This window comes from Zosterops lateralis (genome assembly GCF_965231275.1).
Source record: "Zosterops lateralis genome assembly, chromosome: 21".
Lineage (NCBI taxonomy): Eukaryota > Metazoa > Chordata > Aves > Passeriformes > Zosteropidae > Zosterops > Zosterops lateralis.
In genome coordinates, this window is record NC_139781.1 from 6,098,961 (window position 1) to 6,123,867 (window position 24,907).

The window sequence follows — 24,907 nt, forward strand, 5'->3', positions numbered from 1 at the left end:
CTGGCTCTGGCTGCAGGGCTTTAGGACCCAGGGGTTGCTGAGTGGAGGAGGCTGAATCCCCTCCCGCTGTCATCCTCCTGCCTCTGCAGCTTTATTCCTACAGCCTTCAATGGTGACGGACTCCCTCCCACCCGGGCTGGCAGCCAGAGCCACAAGGCCTCGCTAGGACCGGATCCCTGCGGCTCTATGGCATCTCCCCGGACCATCACCATCGTCGCCCTCTCGGTGGCCCTGGGGCTCTTCTTCGTCTTTATGGGGACCATCAAACTGACCCCCCGGCTCAGCAGGGATGCCTACAATGAGATGGTGAGTCGGGCAGCACGGAGGGAGGTGCTTTAGGGCTCTCCCGCCTTGCAGCAGCAGCGGCGGGGGACGCGGGGGGTGACTGCCCTGGAGCCCCGAGCCAGGGGCAGGAAAGAGAAAAAGCTGATCCGACTCCTTACTTGATAGACATGGAGAGAAGCCAATAATACGCAGTGCCCAGGAAATCCTGGCAGCGGTCTCCTGGGGTCCTATCCACGGAGAAACCTCTGGTGGATAAGGATGGGGAGAGGAGGCGAGGAGGATGGGGTGGCACAGTACACACAGCCTGCAGAATATGGGGACACAAAGGTCTCGAAAAGCAAGGCCTGCACAAGTGCCAGACATGCAGCAGGCAGGGACAGCTGATCCCCGAGGGGAAATCTATCCACTGGATGGGGGTAGGAAAAGCAGATGCCTGCTGCTGGCAGATGTTCATCCTCAAAATTCGATGCTTTAAAGCAAGGATAATGATACTGATTGTCCCTACTTTACCAGCCTTGTGCCGGGATTAATTAATGATTGTGAAATGGTTTGAGAGTCTTAGCTGGCAGAGGAAGGTATTATTAATAGTCTTCTTATTATTCTCTTTGGCCTGGGAATTGAGCCTCTCCTCCTCTTGCCTGAGAGGAAAGGGGTGAGGAGAGGACGGAGAAGTGACTGTGTGCATTTTTCACCTGGTGAACTGGTTTATGCTCCTCTCTGCTCAGCCCTGCTGCAGAGCTGTGCCAGCTGCAAGCTGCAGGCAGGTGGGGGACTGGCTGCCACATTTTGCTTCCTCATCTGCGTTTATTTATTCTCCTGCCCCCCTTCCCCGCCCTGCTTCCCCAGTTATTTATTGTGATGGTTGAAAAGATTAGTATAATTTTTGTGCCCCTAAAAAAAAATAGTGCTGGAAGTTTCCAGCACATTCTGTTCTCTCCCTTTGCTCCACCTGCCCAGCTGCTTTTCCTTAGCTCTCAAATAACATCTGAATTGCAGTTCCTAGTCTGCAGCCCAGCACAGGGATCTCACAGAGGAAAATCCCCAAGAAGTAAGTCATAGACAAGAGACACATGAGGTAAAACCCCTAGAAAACAAAGCTCTTAAGCTTCTGCTACAGAAAAAAAAAAAAAAAAAAAAAGGCACAGAGACTTCAGAAGCATGAAAAATGCTTGCTCTGTAAAATATTTTGCTTCTGTATCCCCTTCTGCTTTATGAAAAGTCAGGCCTACAGGTAGAAATGATCTCTGGTTTTATAAAGCAGGTATTACACAGCATCATTATTCTTCATAGTCCATCTTATTACATATTCATGGCTCATTAAACTCTCCTGCTTTTGCTGTGCTACATACTGTGGTGGTCTGTCAGGTCATGCAGACAGTTAGGGAAAACCTGACCTTGCTAATCCATAAGGATGGCTTTTTTGCCCCCAGCAAACAGAGAACCTCTGTTATTCTATCTAAAACATCAAACTTGTAGTTTTTCATTCAACAAAAACCACATTAGCTTGCCTAAAAAATACCTAAAATACCAGAGTACTCTAGGACATGCTTATAGTACATTTCTTAAAAATGTTGTATTTTTCACAACTGTTTAAAAATACTCTGCTCTGAGGTTTTAGTCACTGGTGGTTTAAAATACATCCTAACAATGCAAACACTTGAAGTAAATGTGTCATGAGATCTTCAATTATATTGTAGCAAAAATGACAATGCTGGATATTTTTTTACCACCTGTGAAGCATTAGATCCTCTCAGAAGGAAGCATCAAAATCCAAGGAGACATGGGAAAGTTCTGTATGCCTGTAATATGGGTTTCCAAAATTATATGGAAGGAAATCCACAGTCTCCTTGGTGCCTCTGAGAGCTGAACAATCCTGTACCTGAGACTTGGCTTCCATTTCCCTCATGCTGATTAGAAAACAGAGAACACGATGGCAAGAATGTTTTCAGAGATATTATACTCAAGTATAAGTGGAAATAATTTCAGTGTCTCACACTGAATATAGGAGCCTTATTAAAAGGTATATATGTAAAAGGAAATTGCAAAACAAAAAGAGAAAAAGCCCAAACAAAACAGTAAGACCACCAGCACCTAATATTCAAATGCAAGAACCTGGACATGTGTAAGGACAAAGGCTGTTTCTTTTCCCAAGAGAATGTGTAAGGAGGCTGAGTCTTGCAACTTACACTGCTTCTAAATCCAGCATAAACCAGGGAGCAAATAATGTCAAATGTCAGCTTGTTTTCACCTGAGGAAAGAAAGGATCATAAAGGTAGCTCAGCACAGGATAGGACTGGTGAATCTCAGCTTTGATGTTTAGTCCCACCCTAAGTCTGCACTGCCCATAACTACTGTAGTGTAGCTTTGGAATATTTTAAGTTGCTTTGAGATGTTTTAAGTTGCTTTAAGTAGAAAGAGACTTGTATTTATTTGCTGTGCTTTGGCTTTGCAGGGATTGGGTGTATTAGTCAATTTTAAAGCACAAGGTACTCTTAGAAAGAGGTTTGTTTGTTTTAACATGGTTCTGCACTGCTAATTCCAGCAACCAGAACCTCAGATTTCAGAGTAAGGTACACCTGGCCTGGTTGTAGTTCAAAAGATGGATGAGAGGTTGCAGAACTGGGGAATTGCTTAAAAAGGGGAAATTGCAGATTGATGGTTTAATATACCCCCAAACAGAAGCCTTACAGATTGTGTATCGTGCCAGAAGGGGTCGGTGACAATTGAAATAACTTTTAGGTCACGTTGCACATCAATCCGTTTCAATGGAAGTCACCTTTGCCTTCAGTTTCTCACACGGTGTCCTTGGCTGCTTGATTCCAGAAACGAGCATACAAAAGCTACGTGCGGGCCTTGCCCATGCTCAAGAAGATGGGAGTCAGCTCCATCCTCCTCCGCAAGAGCATTGGCGCCCTGGAAGTGGCGTGTGGCATCGTCATGACACTGGTGCCCGGCCGCCCCAAGGACGTGGCCAACTTCCTGCTGCTCCTCCTTGTGCTGGCTGTGCTCTTCTTCCACCAGCTGGTGGGGGACCCCCTCAAGCGTTATGCCCATGCCCTGGTCTTTGGGATCCTGCTCACCTGCCGCCTGCTGATCGCTCGCCAGCCCGAGGAGCTGCCCCCGGAGAAGAGGATGCTGTCGGTGAACGGGGATGAGCAGCCACTCATCCATGAAGCAGCTCCCGAGAAAGGCAAAATGAAGGTATCCTAGTTGAGTGCATGTGAGGAGACACGGACCCTCGAGGCAGCTCTCTCCAAAACCACCCAGAAAATTTGGTTTTTATTTACCTACTTGCATTTTTTTTCTTTCTTTTTTTTTTTTTTTTTTTTTGGTCTGTCTAAATAAAGTTGCACTTGGGGTCTGAGAGATACAAGGTATGTCTACACTGTAGTCTTGCTTTTGCTGCTGCCCTGTAATGTAGAAGAACACAAGCTAGCTTCCACAGGGACAGCTTGGAGGCAGTCAGCGACCCAGCTGGAGCAGTGCTGGCCTCAGCAGGAGCTGCAAAACCAGCCTGAGACCCTGGGCAGGGACCTGGGCAGGCGGTCAGGCCACTCTGGCACTGCTGCAGTGGGGAGATCACTCCTGAGCATCAGCCCTGAGCCCCACGGCAGCAGAGCTGGCCTGGGTGTGCTGCTGCTGCCTGGAGCAGTGGCTGGGCAGGACATGACCAGTGTCCCTGTGCAGCCCCACACACACATCTGCATTCCCCTTTCCATAATCAAGAGGTAAAAGGGACCCTGTTACCAAAAAAGTGCTGTTTGTTGTGTTGGAGAGAGGGGTTCCTTGGGCTTTGCTGCCTCTGGGCCTCTGTCCTTTCTGTGGAATGGTTATCCAGAGAAAACATGGGATGCTCTGTTTACATCTTCTTTGATTTCTGTGCAGAGGCTCCAAAACTGGGACAATGGCCTGATAACAGTAGGTTTTTTGCCTGCTTCACACAAAGCAGTGACATCTTTTTACCCTTCTTGGCAGAGAGTAAGAGTGCCTGGAGAGGGGATGGGGAGCAGAACTGCCCAAAGAACTCCAAAATATCTCTCTGATGTTCACAAGTAGCATTGTGCTCCCCAGTTCCCTGCAAGTTCCGTTTTTTCCCCCCTCCCACAGCTACTGTGACTTTATAGAATTGTTTATTTCTGTTAGATGAGGGTCTGAACAATTGCAGGTACCTCACTGCTCATCCCACATACAGCCTTAGTGAGCTGGGCTAAGTCCTGTTACCAGAGCCTGAATCCCTGTGTTATATCTGAAATCTTAGAGTGTCATAAGGAGCATGTGTTACCTCTGAAATATGTCTGGTTTTCTTAATGTTTGTCTGTTTTCAGTTTTTTTTTTTTTTCCTTTTTTTTTTTAATTAGTCACAAAAATAAACTTTTTGAAATTTGGAGAAAAATGTCTTTACAGAAACAAATTTCTTATTTGAGAGACGTGTCTGAAAACATTTCCCTCTGGTCAAACACTCCACCTAAAATGGACAGAATGATGTCAGGCAATTTGAGAGACAAAGTGATGCAGAGTGGAAGTCAGAGAAAGAAACTCCACTTGGTTATATATTAATAACCACAGATATTTAAAAGAGACATTTGGATATTTTACTGAAACAGTCTTAAATAAATTTCTGCTACAATTCAATGTAGCAGTGAGAAAAAGGTAACTCCAGTAAACTGTCAGCATTGTATTTTTATAAAAATTGATGATGGATGTTCATATGCTGTTTTCTCCTGAAGTTTGCTGCTAAAACAGATGTAGAGCTGTATATATATATATATATTCACACACACATATATATTTATATGCTGAAAAAGCCTCCTCCCAGAGCTCCAGATGGACTAAATCTCTTATCAGGTGTGCACCCTGAGCAAAAGAATCAGCAGGCCACCTCTGTTAGACAATCTCATCTTCACACTATCTCAAGGTCATCCAAAATGCATATACAGAATTCCCTTTACTTCCCAAAAGACGCTTTAACTACCATGCCCTGACCCTGACTGGAGTTATTGTGTTTTAATTCAAAACCAAATAAAAATACCACCAAGTCAAACCCACACCATGCTGTGCATTTCCTACACAACTGAACTGCTGCAGCTCTTTCACCTGGGCATCCAACCCAGGAAACCTTTGGGAACAATTGTGTTTTATCTTTTGTAATATTCCTCACTAAGCTTGTAGAGGTGATAGCAATAAAACATCCCAAGGAGCAAAGCCTATCTCTGCAAAAGCTTCAGAGATGAGTACTGAAAAAATCCCGTTTTTTCACATTTGCAGGGATATGAACAACTGACCCGCAGCAGTGGTTGCTTGTTCTTTGTCACAGAGCGAGACAACTAATCTTGGAGCCCAGAAACAAGAATTCTGTATTTATCTTAGCGGGCTGACCTCTATCACTGCCCCCCCCAGCATCAAACAGCTATTTTTGGACGCTTCCAGCCATCTGTGCTCGCTGGAAGTGACAAGAACAGATCCACTCCTTCTGTAAGACCTCGATGCTAATTTACTCTTTTTTTTTTTTCCTTTAATTCGTTCTATTTTTTCCCCCATGCGCTTCTCTATCTTATCTCCACGCCCTCCATTTCATTCCGAGCGCCCTCAGGGTTACTGATTCGCTTTATAGATGCCTTTTTTTCCCGTCCCTTCTCTTTTTTAAGACATAATCTTAGGCTGCCGTTCCCAGCCCGACAGCCGAGGAGACACCTGAGGGGCGGGGGGAACAATTTCCCTCACGGAGAATTCCCGCCCAGCATGCACCGCGCATGCGCAACAGTGCCCAGCGCAGGAAGGGCGGAAGCGCCGCCGTCAATTCCCGCCCGCGGCGCGCGATGGACGTGCTGCGCATGCGCGACCGGGAGGGCACACGCCGAGCAGGCGCAGCGCTGAGGGGCGGTGACGGTCAGTGCGCATGCGCGGGGCGGCGGCGGCGGGGTTTGAATGCGGGGACGGTTGGAGCTGATGGAAGGCGATTGTTGGGTGGTCAGTGGCTGTGGGAAGGGGTGGGCAGTGGCCGGGGTAATACGAGGGTTAATTGCCCTGGAATGGTCAGTGCCCTGAGCAGAGGGGCGGTTAGTGCTCGTGGGGTGGTGAGTGGCCAGAGCAGCGGGAGGGTCAGTGGTCGTGGCAGTGGGGGTCGGTGCCCAGGGCAGCGAGAGAGTCAGTTACCCCGGAATGGTCAGTGGCCGGGGCAGCGGGAGGGTCAATTACCCCGGAATGGTCAGTGCCCAGGGCAGCGGGAGGGTCAGTGACTCCCCCGGCCCGCCTCCCCACTGAGGGCCGGGGGCCCCGCCGGTTCTCTGAGGGCCCCGGAGCCTCCGTGCCGGGCTGGGCCTGGAAGCCCTCAGCCCCTCCGTCCCCTCGGGACGCTCCGGGTGGCCCTGTAGGAGTCGCGGTGGGGGCTGTGGGGGAAGGGGGTGCTGGAGAGATGCTGGTGCCACACTCCTCGGGTCGGCACCGAGGGGATGCTCAGGGCTGGGCTCGCTGTTAGCCAGAGCTGCCCTTCCAGCTGCTCCCTTCACCTTCCTGCTAGAGCTCCTGCAGGACGAAACAAAACAAAACACATGTAGAGGAAGTGCTGAGGGAGCTGAGAGAAAGCTGTTGCTGTACTCCGGAGTGTGGTCACCGAGGTTTGCTGCACAGACAAGTAACAAACACACCTATAGGGAAATGGTGATGATTCTAACCTCGTAAGGAAGTGAGAAGTGGAGAGGGAGTATGAATTGAAAATCATCCTGTTTTATTGTGTCAGGAAAGATAGGTCCCAGCAATCCAGGGACAGGGGTGCACAGTCTTCCAAGTTCAGGAAACTGTAGCAAAATTTCTTTTTTTTGTGGGTAAAAGGTTGATCTCTCCAGCATACTGAGGGGAAAATGCCACTTTTGGTGGCTGTATTTCACACACAGCTGTGCAGTTTGGCTGTTGGTGTAGCTCTTGTGCCTCATTTGGAAGTTTACCAATATTTCTTGATTTTCCCAATCCCAGCTGGTTAGTAGGAAGGCTGCAGCAGAATCTGATTTTTGTGAAATAGGAAGAAAAGTGTTGTTATGATCCTCTAACACCTGCACATAACCTTGTAGAGAACCATGGCCTGTTGCCTGGTTGTATTGGCATATGCCATACAAGCAAGGAAAATAGTAGTGTACAAAATTAACTCAGAAGAAAACTCAGTTGTGTTTTGTTAACTTTCTGGTTATGTTGATTTTTTAAATCAAATTACAATATAAGATTCTATCAGATAATGTTTAACTTGAACTTGTGTTAATTTTTAGTTAGAATTTTTTTCTTATTCAATGTAAGATGAGACTTTTGATACACTATTGTCTGTGCATCTTTAAGGATCTTGTCTGATCTTTTGGGGAGCAGCTGGTTCTAAACTATTTCTTCTGAATTTACTGTTCTGTTATGCAGAATGCCTCTAAAATCTGCTTGTTGGGAAAACATGTTTCTTTTCCTTGCAGGGAACCATCTCTCTGACCTTCCTCAGCTGATCTCTTTTCTTGCCTAACGAAGGGTTGGCTCTCACACGACTCAAATGAATAAAATTCTCCATTCTGAGCCAGGAGTCTGAAAAGATGCGGCCAAGGAGGAGCTCCAGGACCCCAAAACAGTCTCCGCACGTTCGCCAAAAAACCCAAACTGATCTCTCTGCGTGGAGAAAAGGAGGGAGAACTGACTCTGAAAAAAGTCTGCAGCATCATCAATCTGTTAATGATCAGAAATATGACGGCCAGGAAGGGTCTCTAGAGCAAGCTTTGAGCTACTTGGAGAAAGGTAAGAGAATTTTTTGGGTGGCTATCTAGGATTAAGAAGATAATAACTCCATTCCTAATTTATAAAAAAGAATTTTTATCTGTTTTTCCCTCTTTAATGCCTGAGCTATACATTATTTCTTTAATGTCTTAAAAGTTTTGTGTTACTACTATGTAAAAAAAAAAAAAAGGAATAGTATAGAATGGTTTGGATTGGAAGGACCAAAGCCCCCTGCGATGGGCAGGGACACCCTCTAGTAGATCAGGGGTTGCTCCATCCATCCTGGCCTTGAACACTTTCAGGGATGGGGCAGCCACAGTTTCTCTGGGCAGCCTGTGCCAGCAAACAATTTTATTCCAATATCCCATCTAAACCTCCTTCAGCTTGAAGCCATTCCCCTTGTCCTGTCACTATGTGCTCTTGTAAGAAGTTTCTACATATTTCTTATTAAATATTCATAATTTTAGAATAATTTTACTTCTGTTTTCCCTCTTTAATCCCTGAGCTATGTAACGTTTCTTTAATGTCTTAAAAGCTTTTCTGCTCTGTTGCTATGTCAAGAAAAAGGAGTATGTACAGGGACAGCTCAGAGAAGCTTTAAGTTAATTTCTGTTCAGGAGTTGTTTCATCCTGTGCTTATTTGTTTTTTCCTAGTTCAAGACCGTGTTGCACTGAAGAAGAACAGTGTTCTGCAGAGACACCTGGATACTGTGGAAAGCACTGCCCTGAAACAAGGGCTGCCCCCTGAAGGGTTTGAGATCCTGCTGAACGTGGCGCTCAGTGGCAAATTTGGTACAGTATTTCTATATTGCTGGTGTATCTTCTGTGAATGTGCCTTTCCCCTCTGATCAAACCTGCTGACATAATGTGTTTATGGTACTGTAGTACAAAGTTAATTTTTCTGGCATGCTTCAGTGTAGTTTCCATTTTCTTTTGTTAAGCTGGAATGAATTATTTGTCATCATTTTGAGGCATAGATAAGTCCTTACTAAATTCTTAGACACCATTACTTTTAGCAAGGAAGCTCTACACAATTTTGTTCAGAGGGAATTTTGACCTAAGCTGCAAAACAATATTGAAGAACCTGGTACATGAACACCATCTTATTTAGTTGTTTTTTTTTTTTCCAGCTGATGCAGTGAATACTCGTTTATTGAAGAGCCTGATTCCTGCCTCGGTGATACCAGAAAATTCTGTGGTTTCTGCTGTGTCTTGGCTCTGTGTCGGCAAATGCTCAGGCAACATCCAGGTAACTTAGTAAGTGTTTACAGTAGTTGTTGCATCTGCACAGGAACCATAAAAACAGATTATTTTGAGGAGTCAAGAATCCTGAGGTTTTAAAATGTACGAGTTTTTACACAAGGTACTGTCTTTTACCAAGACTGGCAGAGATGCCCGTTGCTGGACTGGCAATGGGAACCAACAAACACATAAAAAGTGTCAGTGGAGATTTGGTTCCTGCTTGTCTTGTATCTCTTGTTGGTGTCTCCACCAACATTTCTATGAAATACTTCTGCTGTGTGAGGCATCCCTTAATTTCAGTGAGGTATCCCTTAGGTTACGTGCACCTTGGTTGTGGCAATGTGACTTAACATTAGGAAAAGAGTCTTTTTTATGTTCACATGGTCTGCTCAAAGGTTTACATGATGGAATCATTTAGATTGGAAAAGATTAAGACCACAGAATCCAACCATTAACCTAATGCTGCCAAGCCAACCATGTCCCCAGGAGCCACAGCTGCACATCTTTTAAATCCCTCCAGAGATGGTGATTCAGCCACTTCCCTGGGCAGTCTTCTGTCGCCCCTAATTTTCTTGCTTTCAAGTGTTTGAATCTTTGCAGCACCATTCTCACGCTGCTTCATGTAAACAATGTGTATTCTTAGAATTTATCTGTATGTTTTGCATAGTTGTTCTCTGAGAGGAGAACTTGATTAAAAGTAAGAGTGACCAATCAGGTCAGGAGGTTGTAACCTCCTTGGGCCAATCTTGGCCCTCTGTAAAAAGTGTATATAAGTTAATTAGAGTCAGACAATAAAATGCCTTCCATGTTTGACCCTTCTGCTGCCTGCTGTCCTCTGTGAGGGTCCACACTCACATTGCAACATGTTGCCCCTCAAAGTGAAGGGGTAACAGTCTTCCAGTGCTTGACAGCCCTTTCAGTGATGAAATTTCTCCTATTATCCAATCCCAACCTCCCTGGCAGAACCTGTTGCTTGTTTCTTCTTGACCTGTCACTTTTGTACTTGGGAGAAGAGACCAGTCCCTGCCTCACTTCAGCCTCCTTTCAGGGAGTTGTGAAGAGTGAGAAGGTCCCCCTGAGCCTCCTTTTCTCCAGGCTGAGCCCACGTGTGTCCCATTTATTGGATTTCCTCTCTCTCAATCACTCCTGATACACAAACAGGGTCCCATGGTTATGGAAACCAAAACCCAGTTTCCAACAGCAGTGATGGGGCCAGTTGTTTACCAGGTGAATCCCTTGGCAGACTTTCTTCACCTGAATCACCCCTGAAATATTTGTAGCTCTCTGGTTCTCCTTGAGAATGGTGTGTATCCTTATTGATTGTGTCTCTGGAGCTGACTTCTGATTGCTCTGCCTTGCTTTTGCCCATCACTTAATGTAATGTGGGGTTTTTTTCTGTCTGCAGCTGCTTTTTTTAAAGTGGCTGATCACAGTGTTTGACTTCATTGATCGCAAGGAACAACTTAATGCCCTCTATGGTTTCTTCTTCTCCTTCCTGCAAGATGAGAAGATGGTAAGTAGAGCTGAAGAACATATGGAACTGATGAAATAAACCTAAATGTTCATTAGTAGTATGCATATTAATGCTAGAATTAGTCTGGAGTAGGTGTTGGTTAGAGACCATTCTCTGATGATTGGATTTCCTTTTTTATTTTCTCTTTGCATTATAAGATTGCTGGGTAATTAAGATCCATAAACAGGCAAGTACTGTAAGATTGCTGTGATCTTTCTGCTTAAACACATTTCCAAGAATTGCTATGCTGCATCACAGAGTGTGTGACCGTTTATTCTAAATTCCCAAGAGTATCAGTGGTGTCTGGGATTGTCAGACATCAGCAGGTAAAGTCTCCTGCTCCTGGGCAGAAACTGACTTGTATACCTTGGGCAAAAAGAAAAAAAAAAAAAAAAATTAGACCAGTGTTTGTATCAGGGGAGAAACTAATTGCTATTCTACTTAATTAATTTGAGATATAGCTTAAAAGAGAACAAGCATTCAGGCAATTTCTGCCATATGGCAACCGTAAAATCTCAGAATTTTGAAGTGTTTGGATTCAGTGCATATTAAGATGATCTTGGCAGTCATGCTAGGTATGAAATTTTGTTAATATTCTTTCAGTTTAGGATATTTTATGGTTAAAACAAGTTCCCAAAGTTTTGAGTTATATTTCTTGCTATGTTTTTAGTGGTTTTAGATTAACTTTAGTTATAATCTTTCCATAAAACTGGATTTAAGTCCTTAATGTTTAAAATAGCTTTTTCAGACACGATGGGTCAGTTGGAAAGTGCACCAGAGTTGGTTTGAAACTAATTTAAGATGCTTTAGAGCCTCAACTGCAGTTAAAAGCTTTGAAAAAGTATATTGGTTCAAAGGTGCCTTTCCTTTTGAAAATGTAATTGCACTTTCACTGCTGACTCTTGTAATTTCTAGACCACATTCCAAAAGAAATGATCCAAGTTAATTAAATAGCTTGGCTACTGTCAGGACTACTCACAGTGCAGATGAAGTTTTAAGTGAAGTTGTCTCTTGTGCTGCTCTTTTGTGTGTCCTGGCTGTGTGTGTGCAGCAGCAGGAGAGCTCATGGCTGCCTTTGCTTTGCAGTGCCCCTACATCTGCCACGTGCTCTACCTGCTCACCAGGAAAGAAAATGGTGAGTCTCCTCTGTGTCAGCTGAAATACCATTTTAGTTCTGAGTCTGTTTGCTGGTGTACTGCCTTTTCTTCCAATCCAGCTGATACAACGATTAGCCAATATTGTGCTTTTAATGCAAGAAAGAATGAGTGGTAGTTCATTTAGGCAAAATTTGTGTAACACTTGCCTCTCCATTATCCTAGAAATAAGATTTAGTGGTTCTGCTTCCTTTGGCATGATTTTATAATAAAAATGTTGCTTATATAACTTTTGCTTAAATGTCTGATAGGGTATTTTTAAAATCCTTTATATTCTTAATTGTATTTCCAGTCAAGCCTTTTCGGATTAGGAGACTGCTTGACCTCCAAGCAAAAATGGTGAGTTTATTTCAGCTCTTGTAGAGTTTGAACTGTGGTTAATTATGCACTTTGTAAGACTAATGTCTTTACAGAGTGGAACAGAATGGCTGGACTTGGAATTGTAGGTTTTGGTCTTTGTAGCATCAAAGTTTCTCTCTTGCATGTGCATCCCTAATTTTCATGTGTGTTTTGTGAGCACACAGAGTGATATATGCAAAGCTCAATGTTTTGTAACCTGTTTTGGTGAAATCTCTGAAGCAAGGGGCAGCTTCATTTATCTATTACAGTCTTTAATTTTCTATTCATCTTCCTTTTTCAAGTGATACCAAAAATGACTGAAAAATGTAAGATTGTAGAGGACCTTGCTCCCTTTTTTTAAAGAAAAACCCATTGCTAGAATAATATATTTATTATCACTTCGATTTTAAATTCCTTTTTATCAGTTATGATTACAGAAAGGTATTCAGTCCTCTTCCTATAGTTATTTCATTGATCCAGTTTCTGTTGTTTGTGTCACTCTCAGTTGTTTATCTGTGGTTACCTGGTGAGGTGTAGGTCTAGAAATTTAGCTTTTGCTGATCAATGGGGTTTTTTGCTTCCAAAATACAGCATTCAGTTTCTATATTAAAAACACACCCTACATGTTTTCCCTCTTGTTCCGTTATTTGACAGGGAATGCAGTCTCATCTGCAAGCTCTGCTGTCACTTTACAAACTTTTCTGCCCAGAACTGGTGACCATAACCCTTCCTGGGAAAATGAAGGTAAGGAATTACATTTTGTCAATTCAAAACCAGGATTTACTAGAGTATTTGTATGGAGCTTTCTATTTAAGCTCTAGGAGATTTACTGGTGAAGATTAATTCTATTTCCTCTTTTCACTGAGTAAAATCAGGTTTAGATAAGGATTCCTTGTGTTGTGTTTTGTTTCCTCTCAGCATAATGAGATGATTTGGTAAGGGATGACAATCTACCTTTATATTTTGAGGATTACTTTAATCCTTCTTTTGGTGTTCCTGCTGGGTTTGACTTGTTTCACACAATATTAAATTCTGCAGGAAGCAAGCTGTCTAATTTGTCACGGCATTGTTCTAATTGCTGCCATTCCCAAGTACAAATGACAGTGGAAGTCAGTAAGTAGCTCTGCACTTGGGAAGTCTATGTCATAGGAGAGAGAAAAAAGCAGGTAAAAATATAGGAAACTGATTTGTCAGAGGTGCAGGGAGCAGCAGAAAATGACTCCTCTTTTAGAGAGTGTGCTCAGCCCTTTGACCAAGTAGAAACATGGAGCAGAAACAGATATATAAAAGAAAACAGCAGCTGGTGAGAACTAAATTGTGCAACAAGATTTTCTTTCAGTGGGATAGACTTAAAAGTTTTTGTTGGTTTTTTGGAATGGACATTTTTAATTTATATGCAGGCAAGTTGAGTTTCTATAAAATAAAATTTGTTTTATTTCAATCAGCTTATGTATTTATATTGTTCTCTAAATTTATACTTTGCATTGTGCTGCACAGTTATTTGCTGGAGAACTTACATTTTTTTATCATGCACTGATCATGCAGTAAATTACTAGCAACTAGATCCCAAATATTTCTTCAAGTGTCTTTATGAACACACTGTGTTGTGTACTAAAAGCTTGAATAACTAGGTCCAAGCCAGTCAGCATAGTTTTGTGATGGTTTGGCACTTGATTAGAATTTAAAGACTGATTGGCACTGAAATATAAAAAAAAATTGTGCAGAAAAGATGTTAGCTTTTCCAATTTTCTGTACTAATATCTACATTAATTGGAGTGTTTGGTTACTCATGGGATTGTTCTGTTATGCGGGTGTCACTGATAGTGAATTCAGGATTTTTTTCTATTAACTGCATGAGCATACCTTGGTCATGTTTAATTTTAATGTATACTTGAGATTTAATCTATAAATTGATGATTGGTTTGAATTAAGATTATAAGATAGAAGTGTTGGAGATCCCTTCTGAAAAGGGAGATGTTTTCTCCAAAGGAAATAAAAGCCCAATTTTTATAGTATTATATAAAATTGCAGACCAAAGGTTATGAAACTGAGGAATGATGAGAGTTCTGTGTTGTGAAAATCTGTCAAGTAGAGCTGAGTGACTGTGATGATGTTTATCAGAATAGAAACTGATCTTTCTGTTGCTTTATCTTAGCTTGGCTTCTTGCATAGATGTCTGATTTGTGTTTCCAGACTTACTTCAAGAATTCAGAGGGCCCATGGAAAGCAGCAATCACTGCAGTAAGGTCAAGAAACCAGGGACCCTCTCCCCTGTCCCAGGCAGTGGTTTTAGGCACATCTCAACCTCAGTCACGAAAAAGGGTATGTTATGGGCCTAAGGCACACCCTAGAAGGTGCCAAGTAGTGGTTTTCATGATGAATATTGGCAAATAATGGGAGTTTGGCTTTATTTCAGCACTGGAAAGGAGGGAGTAACCTTAGAAAAATGCAACTATCCATTACAATGAAAGCTATATTTGTAAAACTGGGTCTTTCTGGGAATACTGTTCATGAGTGCAGCTGATTTTGGAAGCTGAGTCATTTGTGTTTCCTTTCTACAGAAATGGAATGCCCAGTTGGTTATACCTGCAAGCAGTAGAAGCACAAATAATTTAGAAGAGGTCAGGGGAAAGAGCAGTGTTTGTTTGTACAATACAAACAAATCTTTTCCAGTGGAGCAGCTGCAGACCTTCCCTCAGCTCCTACAAAATATCCACCGTCTAGAGGTGAGTTTCAGGAAGTCTTGGTCAATGTTTTGGGAGATCAAAGGATGTTCCTCTGTGCCCTGTTTATATGTGAGTAGTGTGTGGGTTATCTAATTCTAGCAGAGCATCTAGTCCTAACTGAGGATGGTGGAGGAGTCCTGGGAATGGTCTTGTTGCTGGTGAAAAGATTGGACGTGAGATTCTCTGGGAGTTTATTGATGTAAATACTGAATAATTCTTTCTTTTCTCTTTTTTTTTTTTTTTTTTTTTCTTGCAGTTTCCCTCCCAGATGGGTTCAGTGCTAACAAGCCCCTTATTGCTTCATTACATGAATTGTATGAAAGATGAATCTATTTACCTGAGGCTCTACTATTGGATGGGCCAGATGCTTCAGGAAGGTAGGAACTTTAGTATTATCTTGTGAGGTAGGGAGTTAAAGGATATCTGAGGCTTTTCAATCTTTTCAGCAATGGTACTTTGCTATTCAGATTTACAGTGATAACCATAGAGTGTTAAAACAGCTACTGGAGAAGAACTGAATTTGGTTTCTCATTGTGCTCATTCCTGCTGTGCTCATACTCAAGTACTGTATTCTCTCCCGTTCAGAATGTGCCTGGTGTGTGGTTGATAACCCAAATGAAGAAGAATTCAAGAGCTTCCTGCAATCTATCTACAAGGCAGAATGTTTCTTGCAGGTAAGTGCATGTTTTGTGGAAGCCAAGGGTTTCACGAAGTCTTCCCTTAAAGAACTTCTGGCACTTACCTGTTTCCTGCAGTATTTCTGAGACAGTGACTCAAGTGATAAAAATACCTTTACCTATGGCAAGTCAATATTCTGGAAATGGTCTTGTTTTCTGCAGGAAAAATAAGCTAAGAATGATAATTTGAATGTCCTGGCAAGGATGGCAGGAAGAGGAAGTATAAGCCTCTTACTTTCTTCAGAGTGATGTGAGCGTGGCAAGCTGCAGTCAGATGAATTTTTGAATGCTTCTCTTCTGCTTTTCAGGAGGGATTTTCTGCCTGTGAAGAGTTCCTGTACAAGACCCTTCCTCTCTGGGATGGCTTCTGCTGCCGCTCAGAAGTCCTCAGCCTCGTGAGCTGGATTCCCCTCAGCAATTTCTCTGGTATGTGCTGCACATCCTTGGGGTGAGCTCGGGCAGTGGGGATATCTTGGGGCATAGAATTTGTGCACTGATCTCATATTGCTTTCTCATTTTTTCCAGACATTAAGTCATATCTCTATGATCCCCTGGCACAGCTCTTTTTCACATCATCGATTTACTTTAAGGTAATTTAAGTGAATACAATGGCTGTTTACTTCTAGCTGATACTGCTATCTGTACTTGTGTTAGGTGTAGCAGTCTGAGGCATTGTATAGGAAACATCTTTTCGAGAAGTCTGTGCCCAAACAGGATAAAATATATACTTACAGTTTAACTTTTTAAGGAAATTGGTGCCTTTAAGATATCTTCCTTTTTTGACTGGAATTAAGCTGGGGCACTGGAGATAAAATGAACTGATAGCACATAACACAATAGTTCATTTGATTTATTGCAATTTTAACTACTTGTTAAAGCTGTTTTATTCCAGTTTTTTCACTGCTTGAAATTCACATTCCTATAGGAAAGGCTATATACAACACATACATTCAACTCTAGGGGCCATGCAACTATGTCACTGCTCCTGAGAAACTCCTGGTACCTTTCCTTGGATATGCCAATCCTCAAGGCATTCTTTGTTTGGAATTACTCACTTGTATAAATTATCAACCTGATTTCATTTTGCCTATTGCAGTGCAGTGTTCTTGAGAGCCTGAAACAGCTGTTGCAGAACTGGTTAAATTGCAATGTGATTCGAGTGGACTCAGAGTTTTCTTCTTTGTAAGTTTGTCTTTAAAGCATGCAAGCCATTCTCTGTGTATTGCTCACCAGTATATTTAGATCTATATAGTCTAGACCTAACACCCAGTATAAAGACCAACCAGAAGGTTAATAATGCTGTTACGATTCTGCTATATCGTAAGCTACCTTGTCAGGCCTGTTCTTTGTCTTTCTTTAGAAGTATTTCTGCTGACACTGGAAATTGAAGTGTCCAGAATTCAAAATCCTCATAAAACTGGCAGCTGGGTGTTTATAATAGTGCTGATAACTATGTGTTACTGGCTGTATGAAGGACAAGTGTCTGTTGTTGAGTATTTGATGGGGCAAAAGCATAAACCTCAATTTTGTTTTACCATTTTCCATGTTGCTGTTTGCAAAGAAGTGTCTGTAACATTGTGCCATGTCATTGCTGCAGGAACACCACCCTCTCTGGACTAGTGAATATGGTGGCTGAGCTGGTTCACTTTGTGGGATGGATCTCTACTATTGGACTGCGTTTGGAAGACAATTCCACCTTCTTACTGCACTTCATTCTGGATTTCTATGGGACTGTGTGTATCCCAGATGTTTTGTCTGTCTTTTCAAGTACTCCTAAGGCTGTTTGCATTCTTAAGCTGGAGCATAAAAACATCTTCCTCATTTTAGTTTACACAACTTTGTGATTAAATGCCAGAATATTCCAAATATTCTTGGAGGTTTTCCTAGTTTGTGCTGTAGGCAGTCTAAACAGCATCAAGTAGCTTTAAGTCAATTTTCCAGCTTCCTCATGTTCTCTCTAGTTGTGCTTAATTGTGAACTCCAGCCCTGCTGTAACAACAGTAACAGCTCCTACATTTTAGGTTGGGAATAGCTGAAAAAACAAGGATAGTTCTGGGATCTATTTGTAACTGAATTGTCCATTAAAAGTTCACAAAACTAATGGATAACACTTGCGTTAGACATCCTGGCCTTCCCTTCCCTTCCCTTCTGGATGAAGTTGATGGATCTGGCTGGAATTCAGTGTCATGCTCTCTGTTGTTCTTACCTCTGTGAGAGTTTGTAATAATCATTACTTTGGCAGTAATAATCAGCCCGGATGTGCTTCATTCCTGCAGGTGTGTGACATGTACCTGAAGTACAACCTGCCTTTGCTGATAATGCCTCCTGCTGGGGTTTTCTACCCAGCACTGCTCAGCATGGATTCTGTCAACTTGAATCAGCTCTGCCACATTATGTACAGGTACTGAAACATGTGTGGGCTGCAGGGACTCCTTGTCTTCTTTCAGTCTTTTGGAAATGAAATGACTTTGTTGTAAAAAAACTGGGATCTACTTCTTGCCGTGCAAGGCAAAGGTAAAAATTCCACTTGTGTCCAGCTTTCATGATAAAGGGTTTTATAGCTGTAGTTCCTACTCTTTTTCAGTCTGCTATCCAAAACAGCAGGATTCTGACCTCTTTCCTGGTATCATTTCCATATCTTTGATATGTGAAGGAAGAAGCTCCTCTGTTTTGAGAGAACCAAAGTCATCCAGCTGGAATTAACAGTAGCAGCTATACAACTTCTCACTCCTGTACTTTGGCTGCTACACTTGAGCTTTTCCTTACAAATTCTCTCATGTACTGAGTAGGAAGCACTTCTTCCACCTCCAAACTCCAGGAATTTGGGACTGCCTCGTGCTGCTGGCAAGGCCAAAGACAGCACTGTTTATTGCTCTGCAGGATCTACCAAGGCTGCACTTCTTGGCCTTGTTAGTTCCAGTGGCTGCATCTGAGGAGAAGAGTGGCCAATAGCTGACAGCTGGTGCAGGGCTCTCCATGTGGCTTTTTCTCTTAAGGAATCTGCAGGGTAATTAACATGACAGGAAGGTCTCTAGGAAATAAGAAGAGCTAGTGCTTATTATATAGAACAACTGTCAACTTGCATTACTTCCAGTGGCTTCTGTTTCTTTGCTTAGTGAATGAAAGTCTCCCTTCTTAAAAACACACTGCATGTCTCTGCTGATTTTAAGGCTGGGTATCCATTCTTGTGTGTTGCATTTATGAATGTGACTGTCCCAGGCAAACTGCTCATGTGTGAATCATTTAAGAGACTAATACTATTAGCTATGTCCCTACTCTGCCAAGTGATAAAGTCCCTTTGAATTCTTTTTCATGTCTCTCTCTTTCACCAATAAACTTTGATCTTTCTCATGGCAGAAATAAGTTTTCTTGATACATTCCTCCTGCTTTTCTCAACACAGGCATGTAGTAAAAATTTATAGGCCTCTAAATTTCTCTTTGTTTTTTTTTTTCCAGGTATCGAACCAACTTGGTGGCTGCAAAAGAAAATGAACTGAGTAAAAAGGTATTGTGGACACATCTGTTACCTGCTAGAGCAGACTTTAGCAAGGAATTGGGTGGAGTGGAAGGGAGGTGTACTAATGGCCATCTTTTAAGGACTGGAGGGAGCACACAACTGCTTTGAGGATGGTATTTATTGATTTTTCTTTTCTCCCCTCAGAATATACTTCAGTTCAAATTCAGTAACCAGACCTACCAAGAGTACAACCAGTACATAATAGCCATGGTGGGCTGTCTGTGGACATCCAGTGCATTCCAGAAGGATATTCATCCCCAAGGTCTTTGTATGGATGATAAAGTGCTGTGTAAAACTGGAGTGAAGGAATTAAAAACCAGCTTTAACATTGTCTATCATCCAGCCATGATGGGCTACTCTATTGAATTCCTGAAGCAGGTAATGGTGTGGCCCAAGATTTCAGGGCACCTGATGTTCTGTCTTGACTGTTTCTCTGGAGAAGTGTCTCTGTGTCCTGGCTGACTGTTAGAGGCAACTGAGCTTTCAAAAGCTGCTGTGGCATTCTGTGTTTGTCAAATTAATGGCACAATTTGAAGAGTCTTTTTTTTTGTGTGGTATGAAAGCAGTTGAATGTATGAATGTAGCAATTTTGGATGTGAATTTGTACTTAGGACAATTTTGAGATAGAACTAAAAGAGCTGATTAATTAAATAAATGACACTTCAGTAAAAGCTTACCAAAGGTGCATTCTGCCCCACAAAATAGGCAGTGTGATCTAAATATTTAAACTCTAGAAAGTTAAGAAATACATGGTTAAATTATACACAGCTGTTTATGGTAGAATTTGTCAGCAGTGCTTTCTGGCCTATGTGGTACCTTTTTTTGCCTTATTAAAACACAAATCCAAGTAGCTGCTTCAAGTACAGAGGTAAGATAACATGGAGCTGTCTTTTTTTGTCTGGAGTAAGTTCTGCCAGGAGTTCTCTTGAACTGTGTGTGCCCTCGTGTGTTCAGTGCAGCTGCTGAAGGGTGCAGGGAGCAGTTTGCCAGAGCTGTTATTGTCACAAGATATGTGTGCTGCTCCAAGAAACCAGGTTTTGTAGGCTGTCCCAGGGCTGCACAAAGATGCCAGTTTGTTGTGAGAAACGCTGGCAGGCTCAAGGCAAGGATAGGTGTGACTCCTGGAGTGCAGCAAGGGGCACCTGAGAAGTTGAAGCAAAGAATTCTGGTTAGGAACGCTTGACAAATTTGCCTTTGTTTTGTGCTCAGTGTCCTGAATCGAGCTACTTTGTGTCTTACGGCTGATCAAACTCAGATTTTTGTCTGCTCAAGGGAGCTATTTTGGTTTTGTTAGACCAAGGAAAGAAGTTGTATATATCTCATATATTTGTCCACATAATTTTTGTTCTGAGGCTTCCTAAAATGGAATGTCCTGCAGTGGAAGGGACTCACAAAAATCATAAAGTCTAATTCCTCCCTCTGCAGAGGACAGCTCAGGAATCCCACCCTGTGCCTGGGAGTGTTTTCCAGACAATTCTTGCATTCTGTCTGGCTAGGTGCTGTCACCACTTCATGGGGAGCCTGTTCCAGTGCCCAATCACCCTTGGTGGGAACAATCTTTTCATGATATCCAACCTAAACTTTCCCTGACACAGGTTCCTAATTCTTCTTTGTGGGTTACTACAAACAAACAACCATAACACAAACCCAAAAAACACCCAACCTCAAAATCCCTTAAAAAACCCCAAAACCTGGTGGGGGATTCTTCCATGCTCTTCCTACTGTAGAACTAGGAGAAATTTTGCTTAGCAGCTATGACAAACGTGTTTTTAGGCAGGAGGAAATAATTTTGAACTGCAGGGACAGGTTTTCCTCAGCAGTGCTGAGCACCAGAGGGCACTGCTCTGCAGCACTGGGAGAATACAAGCACTGTTCTCAGAGCCAGTTCTCTCCTCTTGCTCCTTCTCATTGTTGTGAATTTCTAATGTTTTGAAAGGGAAACTTTTACATTGCAGAGAGACAATAGTAAAGATACTTGTGAATATTCCCTGTTGCTGTCCTGTAATGCTGCAGCAGAGGGGAAGAGGGTCCAGATGTTACCTTGCCACTCGTGCACAGGGTGTGATGCTGGAACCCCCTCTGCAGCAGGATTAAAAAATCTCTGAATTTCTTTGCATGCCTGTAATTCCTGATTTAGGAGAGGACTTAGCAGAGATCCAGCAACCCTGGACATACTTTTTATCTGACTTGATATTTTTTTGTTCCGTTTCCTTAAGCTTTGTCCTGATGATACCACCTTCAACTTCAAATTAATTAAGGTAAGGTTTCTTGTTTTAGTAAATAAAGCAGGCAATTTTCAGCAGCTGTGTTGAAGAGGATGAGGTTATAATATTCACCAAACTCACAAATGCTCTAGAAAAATTTTGGAAGGGAAGAAATTCCAGCTCTAGGCTTTGATTCAGTCTCTTAACAGAGCCAAACAAGAGGACATCAACACCTGAGAAGTAATGTATTTCCTCCATGAGTCAGTGCAGTGTCAGGACAGGGCTGTTTATTGTTCTCTGCAGCTCCAGAAAAAGTTACATTCTTGATGCTCTTAAAGCTCATTGATAACACAAATTCTACTTCATGCTATATTTCTGAGACAGATGTTTAGCTTTGTTACAGCTTTGAACAGGAAATGCAGTGGGGCAATTGGTTTCCCTTCCTATATCACAGTGCACTTCAAACCTGATCACCACTAGTGATGGAAGGAAGGCTTTAATATCCATCTTCATTTAGTTCCTGCCATATTCCCTGTTGATCCAATAGACTTTTCTTTTTCTAGAAGTGGGGTTTATAAAACTTCAGTATTAAAGAAAGATCTAAGAATGTAATTGTGGGCATTTGGGAACAGCAGGCCACCCTGTAGACCTGTGGGTATTTACAGATTCACACAACATGTGGATGTTGCCCCACAGGAAGTTCGCACACCTTTTCAAATTGGTTTAAGAAGGGTGAGGCTTTGTTCTGCACATCTGAATCTTCTTTCTGGTTTGCAGGGGAAGAAGTGGGACTGGTACCTGGAATATCTCTACTCCCAAGGTTTGAAGGGGCTGAAGGTTTTTATTGAGAGCAGCATCAGTCGTGTTTCCCAGGCCTCTCGCAGCAAAGCAGCAAATGTGCAAACGTGACCTGGGGACTCACTGCAATTCTTCTGTCATCTGGAGCACACTAGCAGACTCTTAAAGACTGTGTCACTAATTCTTCCTTCCTCAGAGGAGAGAAACAGCAATTACTCTTACTTGCACTTTTGTACTGACATCTCTCTTATGGAAGTGAAGACACAGGTGTTGAGGCTGGTTTGCTTCACTAACACTGAGCCCCCTCTTGTCCCTGCTAAACTTCTCTGGTCTGAAGCTGGTGAGCTCTATGTTATGTAACATCCACCTTTTTCACCCTAGTGTTCCTCTGTTGGAGTATCAGTTTTGATTGAAAACCAAACATTTTCCATCTCAGAACCACACTGAGCAGTGGTGCTTCATTTATAAGTAATGTTGACCCCTGACCTGCTTTGCCTTCCTCAGCAGCAGGTAATGAGAAGCAACTTAATCAGCCTTTCAAGGGTGCAGTGTGTGTCCTGGATTGGGGCAATGTGAGTTTCCCAATCCCCTGTTGTACCCTGTATGGCTTTTAACAGGCTGACCAAGCTGACCTTCCTGAAATGAATTTTCATTTCAGGCCTACAGAACAGTTTTTATGCTGACTTTGGCTATAATGATGTTCTAGTACAGCTGGAAAGCTTGGTGCTCAGTTGATGGTTTATTGATTTGACCACTTTGAGTGTTGCCACCAGCTCACCATTTTCTATATTGATAATAAGTGCAAATGTAACTTCCCTTTGTCTGTAGGTGCTGTATATTTGCGTACATATGTATAATTTATGTTCTGTAAAATATTTCTAATGTGTCGTTTTGAAAAAACTCTTTTACAAAATGAATCTTCTCCTGTCATTTCACTTTAAGTCTGAGTAGAAGCTGAGAGAAGTTGAACTGAGGTTTCCAAAGTCTGAATGAGCTTTCTTCTTCTGCTGTAAAACAAGGTTGTAACCACTTGAGAGTTGGGTTAGATAATACTGAATTTTGCATTATGAATCTGTACTTTGATTCAGTAAAGGGATCAGTCCTGAGAGCAACTCTGGAGCCACTCAAGATATTTGCTTTCTTCATCCCCTCAAAATCAGAGTGGTTGAGTACCACAGTTCTCAGCTCAAGTACCTCTGGTTAATATGTCTAAAGTGTTGCCCTTCTCATCCATCTGTGTTATCTCAAGTAGTGTAAGTGCTGCTTGTTAATTTTTGTCAAGCGAAACAGATCTTCAAAACTCTGATTATATTTTTTCAACAGGAGAAACTCCACATATTAAAAATTCCTCCAAGTGGATATGTTTCAAGATGTGGCCCTAACATATAACGAGTTTTACAATTTTTCTGTGAAGCTACCTTCAAAAAGATGTTGGAAATGCTAATTCCACTTCTGCTGGAAAGGCTGTGTACTGCAGTCCCTAAGGACACCTGAGTCTTTACACCATGCAGGTGTCTTCAGATGCTGACCAGACTTGTTCTTCCACACTAGGATTCTGTACAGGAACAAGGCTGGGGTGATTCCCTGGACCACTGACAGGTGTGTCCATGGCAGCCCCTTTCAGTGGGGAAAGGAGCAGGTGCACAGCATCTCAAAGAAGCAATAGCTAGGAAGACCAGGTTTCCTCTTGGCTGGGTGCTGCTTGGAGTTTGTGGAAGGTGCATTTCTGTCAGACTGGAGGTGCTGCCAGAGGCTTCATTTCACTTGTGAAAGATGCCCAGGTTCTTAAGTGTGTGTGATGTGTGTAAATGAATCTAAAGGAGTTTACAGCAGAATCCTTTAGGATGTACTGAATGTTTTACAGTTACTGGTCCCTGAGATCACTTTTCCCTTGGTGTTGGTGTTTGGTGGAGAAAACACAGAGTCATGTTATGGAAGCCTTGCAGCATCACAGGTCTTTATTAATACCCTGTGTTGTGAAATTCTTTAGGCAAACTGTGCAAAGTTTTGTCATTCAAGTACACAGACTGGGCACTTAGAGGTGCAGAACTCCAGCAACAGGGCAGATAACTTGATTTTAATGTCAGGTTTGTTTTTGTTGGGCAAGATGCATGTTTAAAATCCATCCCATGTGGCAAAAATGTGTCTGCTATTATTGGGCACTAGAGATGGCTTTTAGCCTCTTTTTGCTGTGGTAACTCATCTTTTTTGACATTTGGACATTTTTCTTGTCTTTTTTCCCCCTCTAACTATCTGAGTAGCATTGCACTTGAGTGGAAGAATGGCCCTTTTAGGGGAGGAATGTGCTACTGTACCTTTTCTATTTTCTTATCTTTCTTCCCCTGCTTGCTCTTTGCATTTGAATCATCACGGTAAATTTTTGCAGACCATTTTCTGTTAAGAGCATGTGCTCAAAGACTTGGCTGATCACAGCTGCTCTGAGGATTAAAATGGACAAAATCAAGACCCATCCATTTCCTGGTAAGTGACAAATGAGTGATTTACCTCTCATGCCTGTTTCTGCCCATAGTGTGGACACTATGAAATTGTAGAAGAAACAACTGTGCTGGGGTGTTATTTGTCACAAGGCTTCTACAAGCTTTTAATTTAGGGGTTTTGTAATATCATAAACAGGCTGTGGCAGTGGCCATTTCAGTTTAATTGCATCCCGTAGCATTGCTAGTAGCTTTTTAGCTGATTTCAAAAAGTGAGGTC

At 42.4% G+C, this 24,907-nt stretch overlaps 2 protein-coding genes across 2 annotated transcripts; both read left to right on the top strand.

Moving 5' to 3' along the window:
• Positions 1-80: 80 nt before the first annotated feature.
• Positions 81-4,873, top strand: TMEM35A (transmembrane protein 35A). The gene is made up of 2 exons (XM_083876564.1): positions 81-306; positions 3,109-4,873. The coding sequence occupies exons 1-2, from the start codon at positions 187-189 to the stop codon at positions 3,493-3,495; spliced, it is 507 nt and encodes a 168-aa protein (XP_083732690.1). The 5' UTR covers positions 81-186; the 3' UTR covers positions 3,496-4,873.
• Positions 4,874-6,178: 1,305 nt separating this feature from the next.
• CENPI (centromere protein I) lies at positions 6,179-23,010 on the top strand. The gene is made up of 21 exons (XM_083876231.1): positions 6,179-6,252; positions 7,731-8,043; positions 8,677-8,814; positions 9,153-9,271; positions 10,670-10,777; positions 11,864-11,912; positions 12,224-12,270; positions 12,925-13,014; positions 14,464-14,592; positions 14,832-14,996; positions 15,253-15,373; positions 15,582-15,670; positions 15,982-16,099; positions 16,199-16,263; positions 16,770-16,855; positions 17,271-17,406; positions 17,950-18,074; positions 19,130-19,178; positions 19,335-19,568; positions 21,407-21,448; positions 22,172-23,010. The coding sequence occupies exons 2-21, from the start codon at positions 7,845-7,847 to the stop codon at positions 22,301-22,303; spliced, it is 2,241 nt and encodes a 746-aa protein (XP_083732357.1). The 5' UTR covers positions 6,179-6,252; positions 7,731-7,844; the 3' UTR covers positions 22,304-23,010.
• Positions 23,011-24,907: the final 1,897 nt, after the last annotated feature.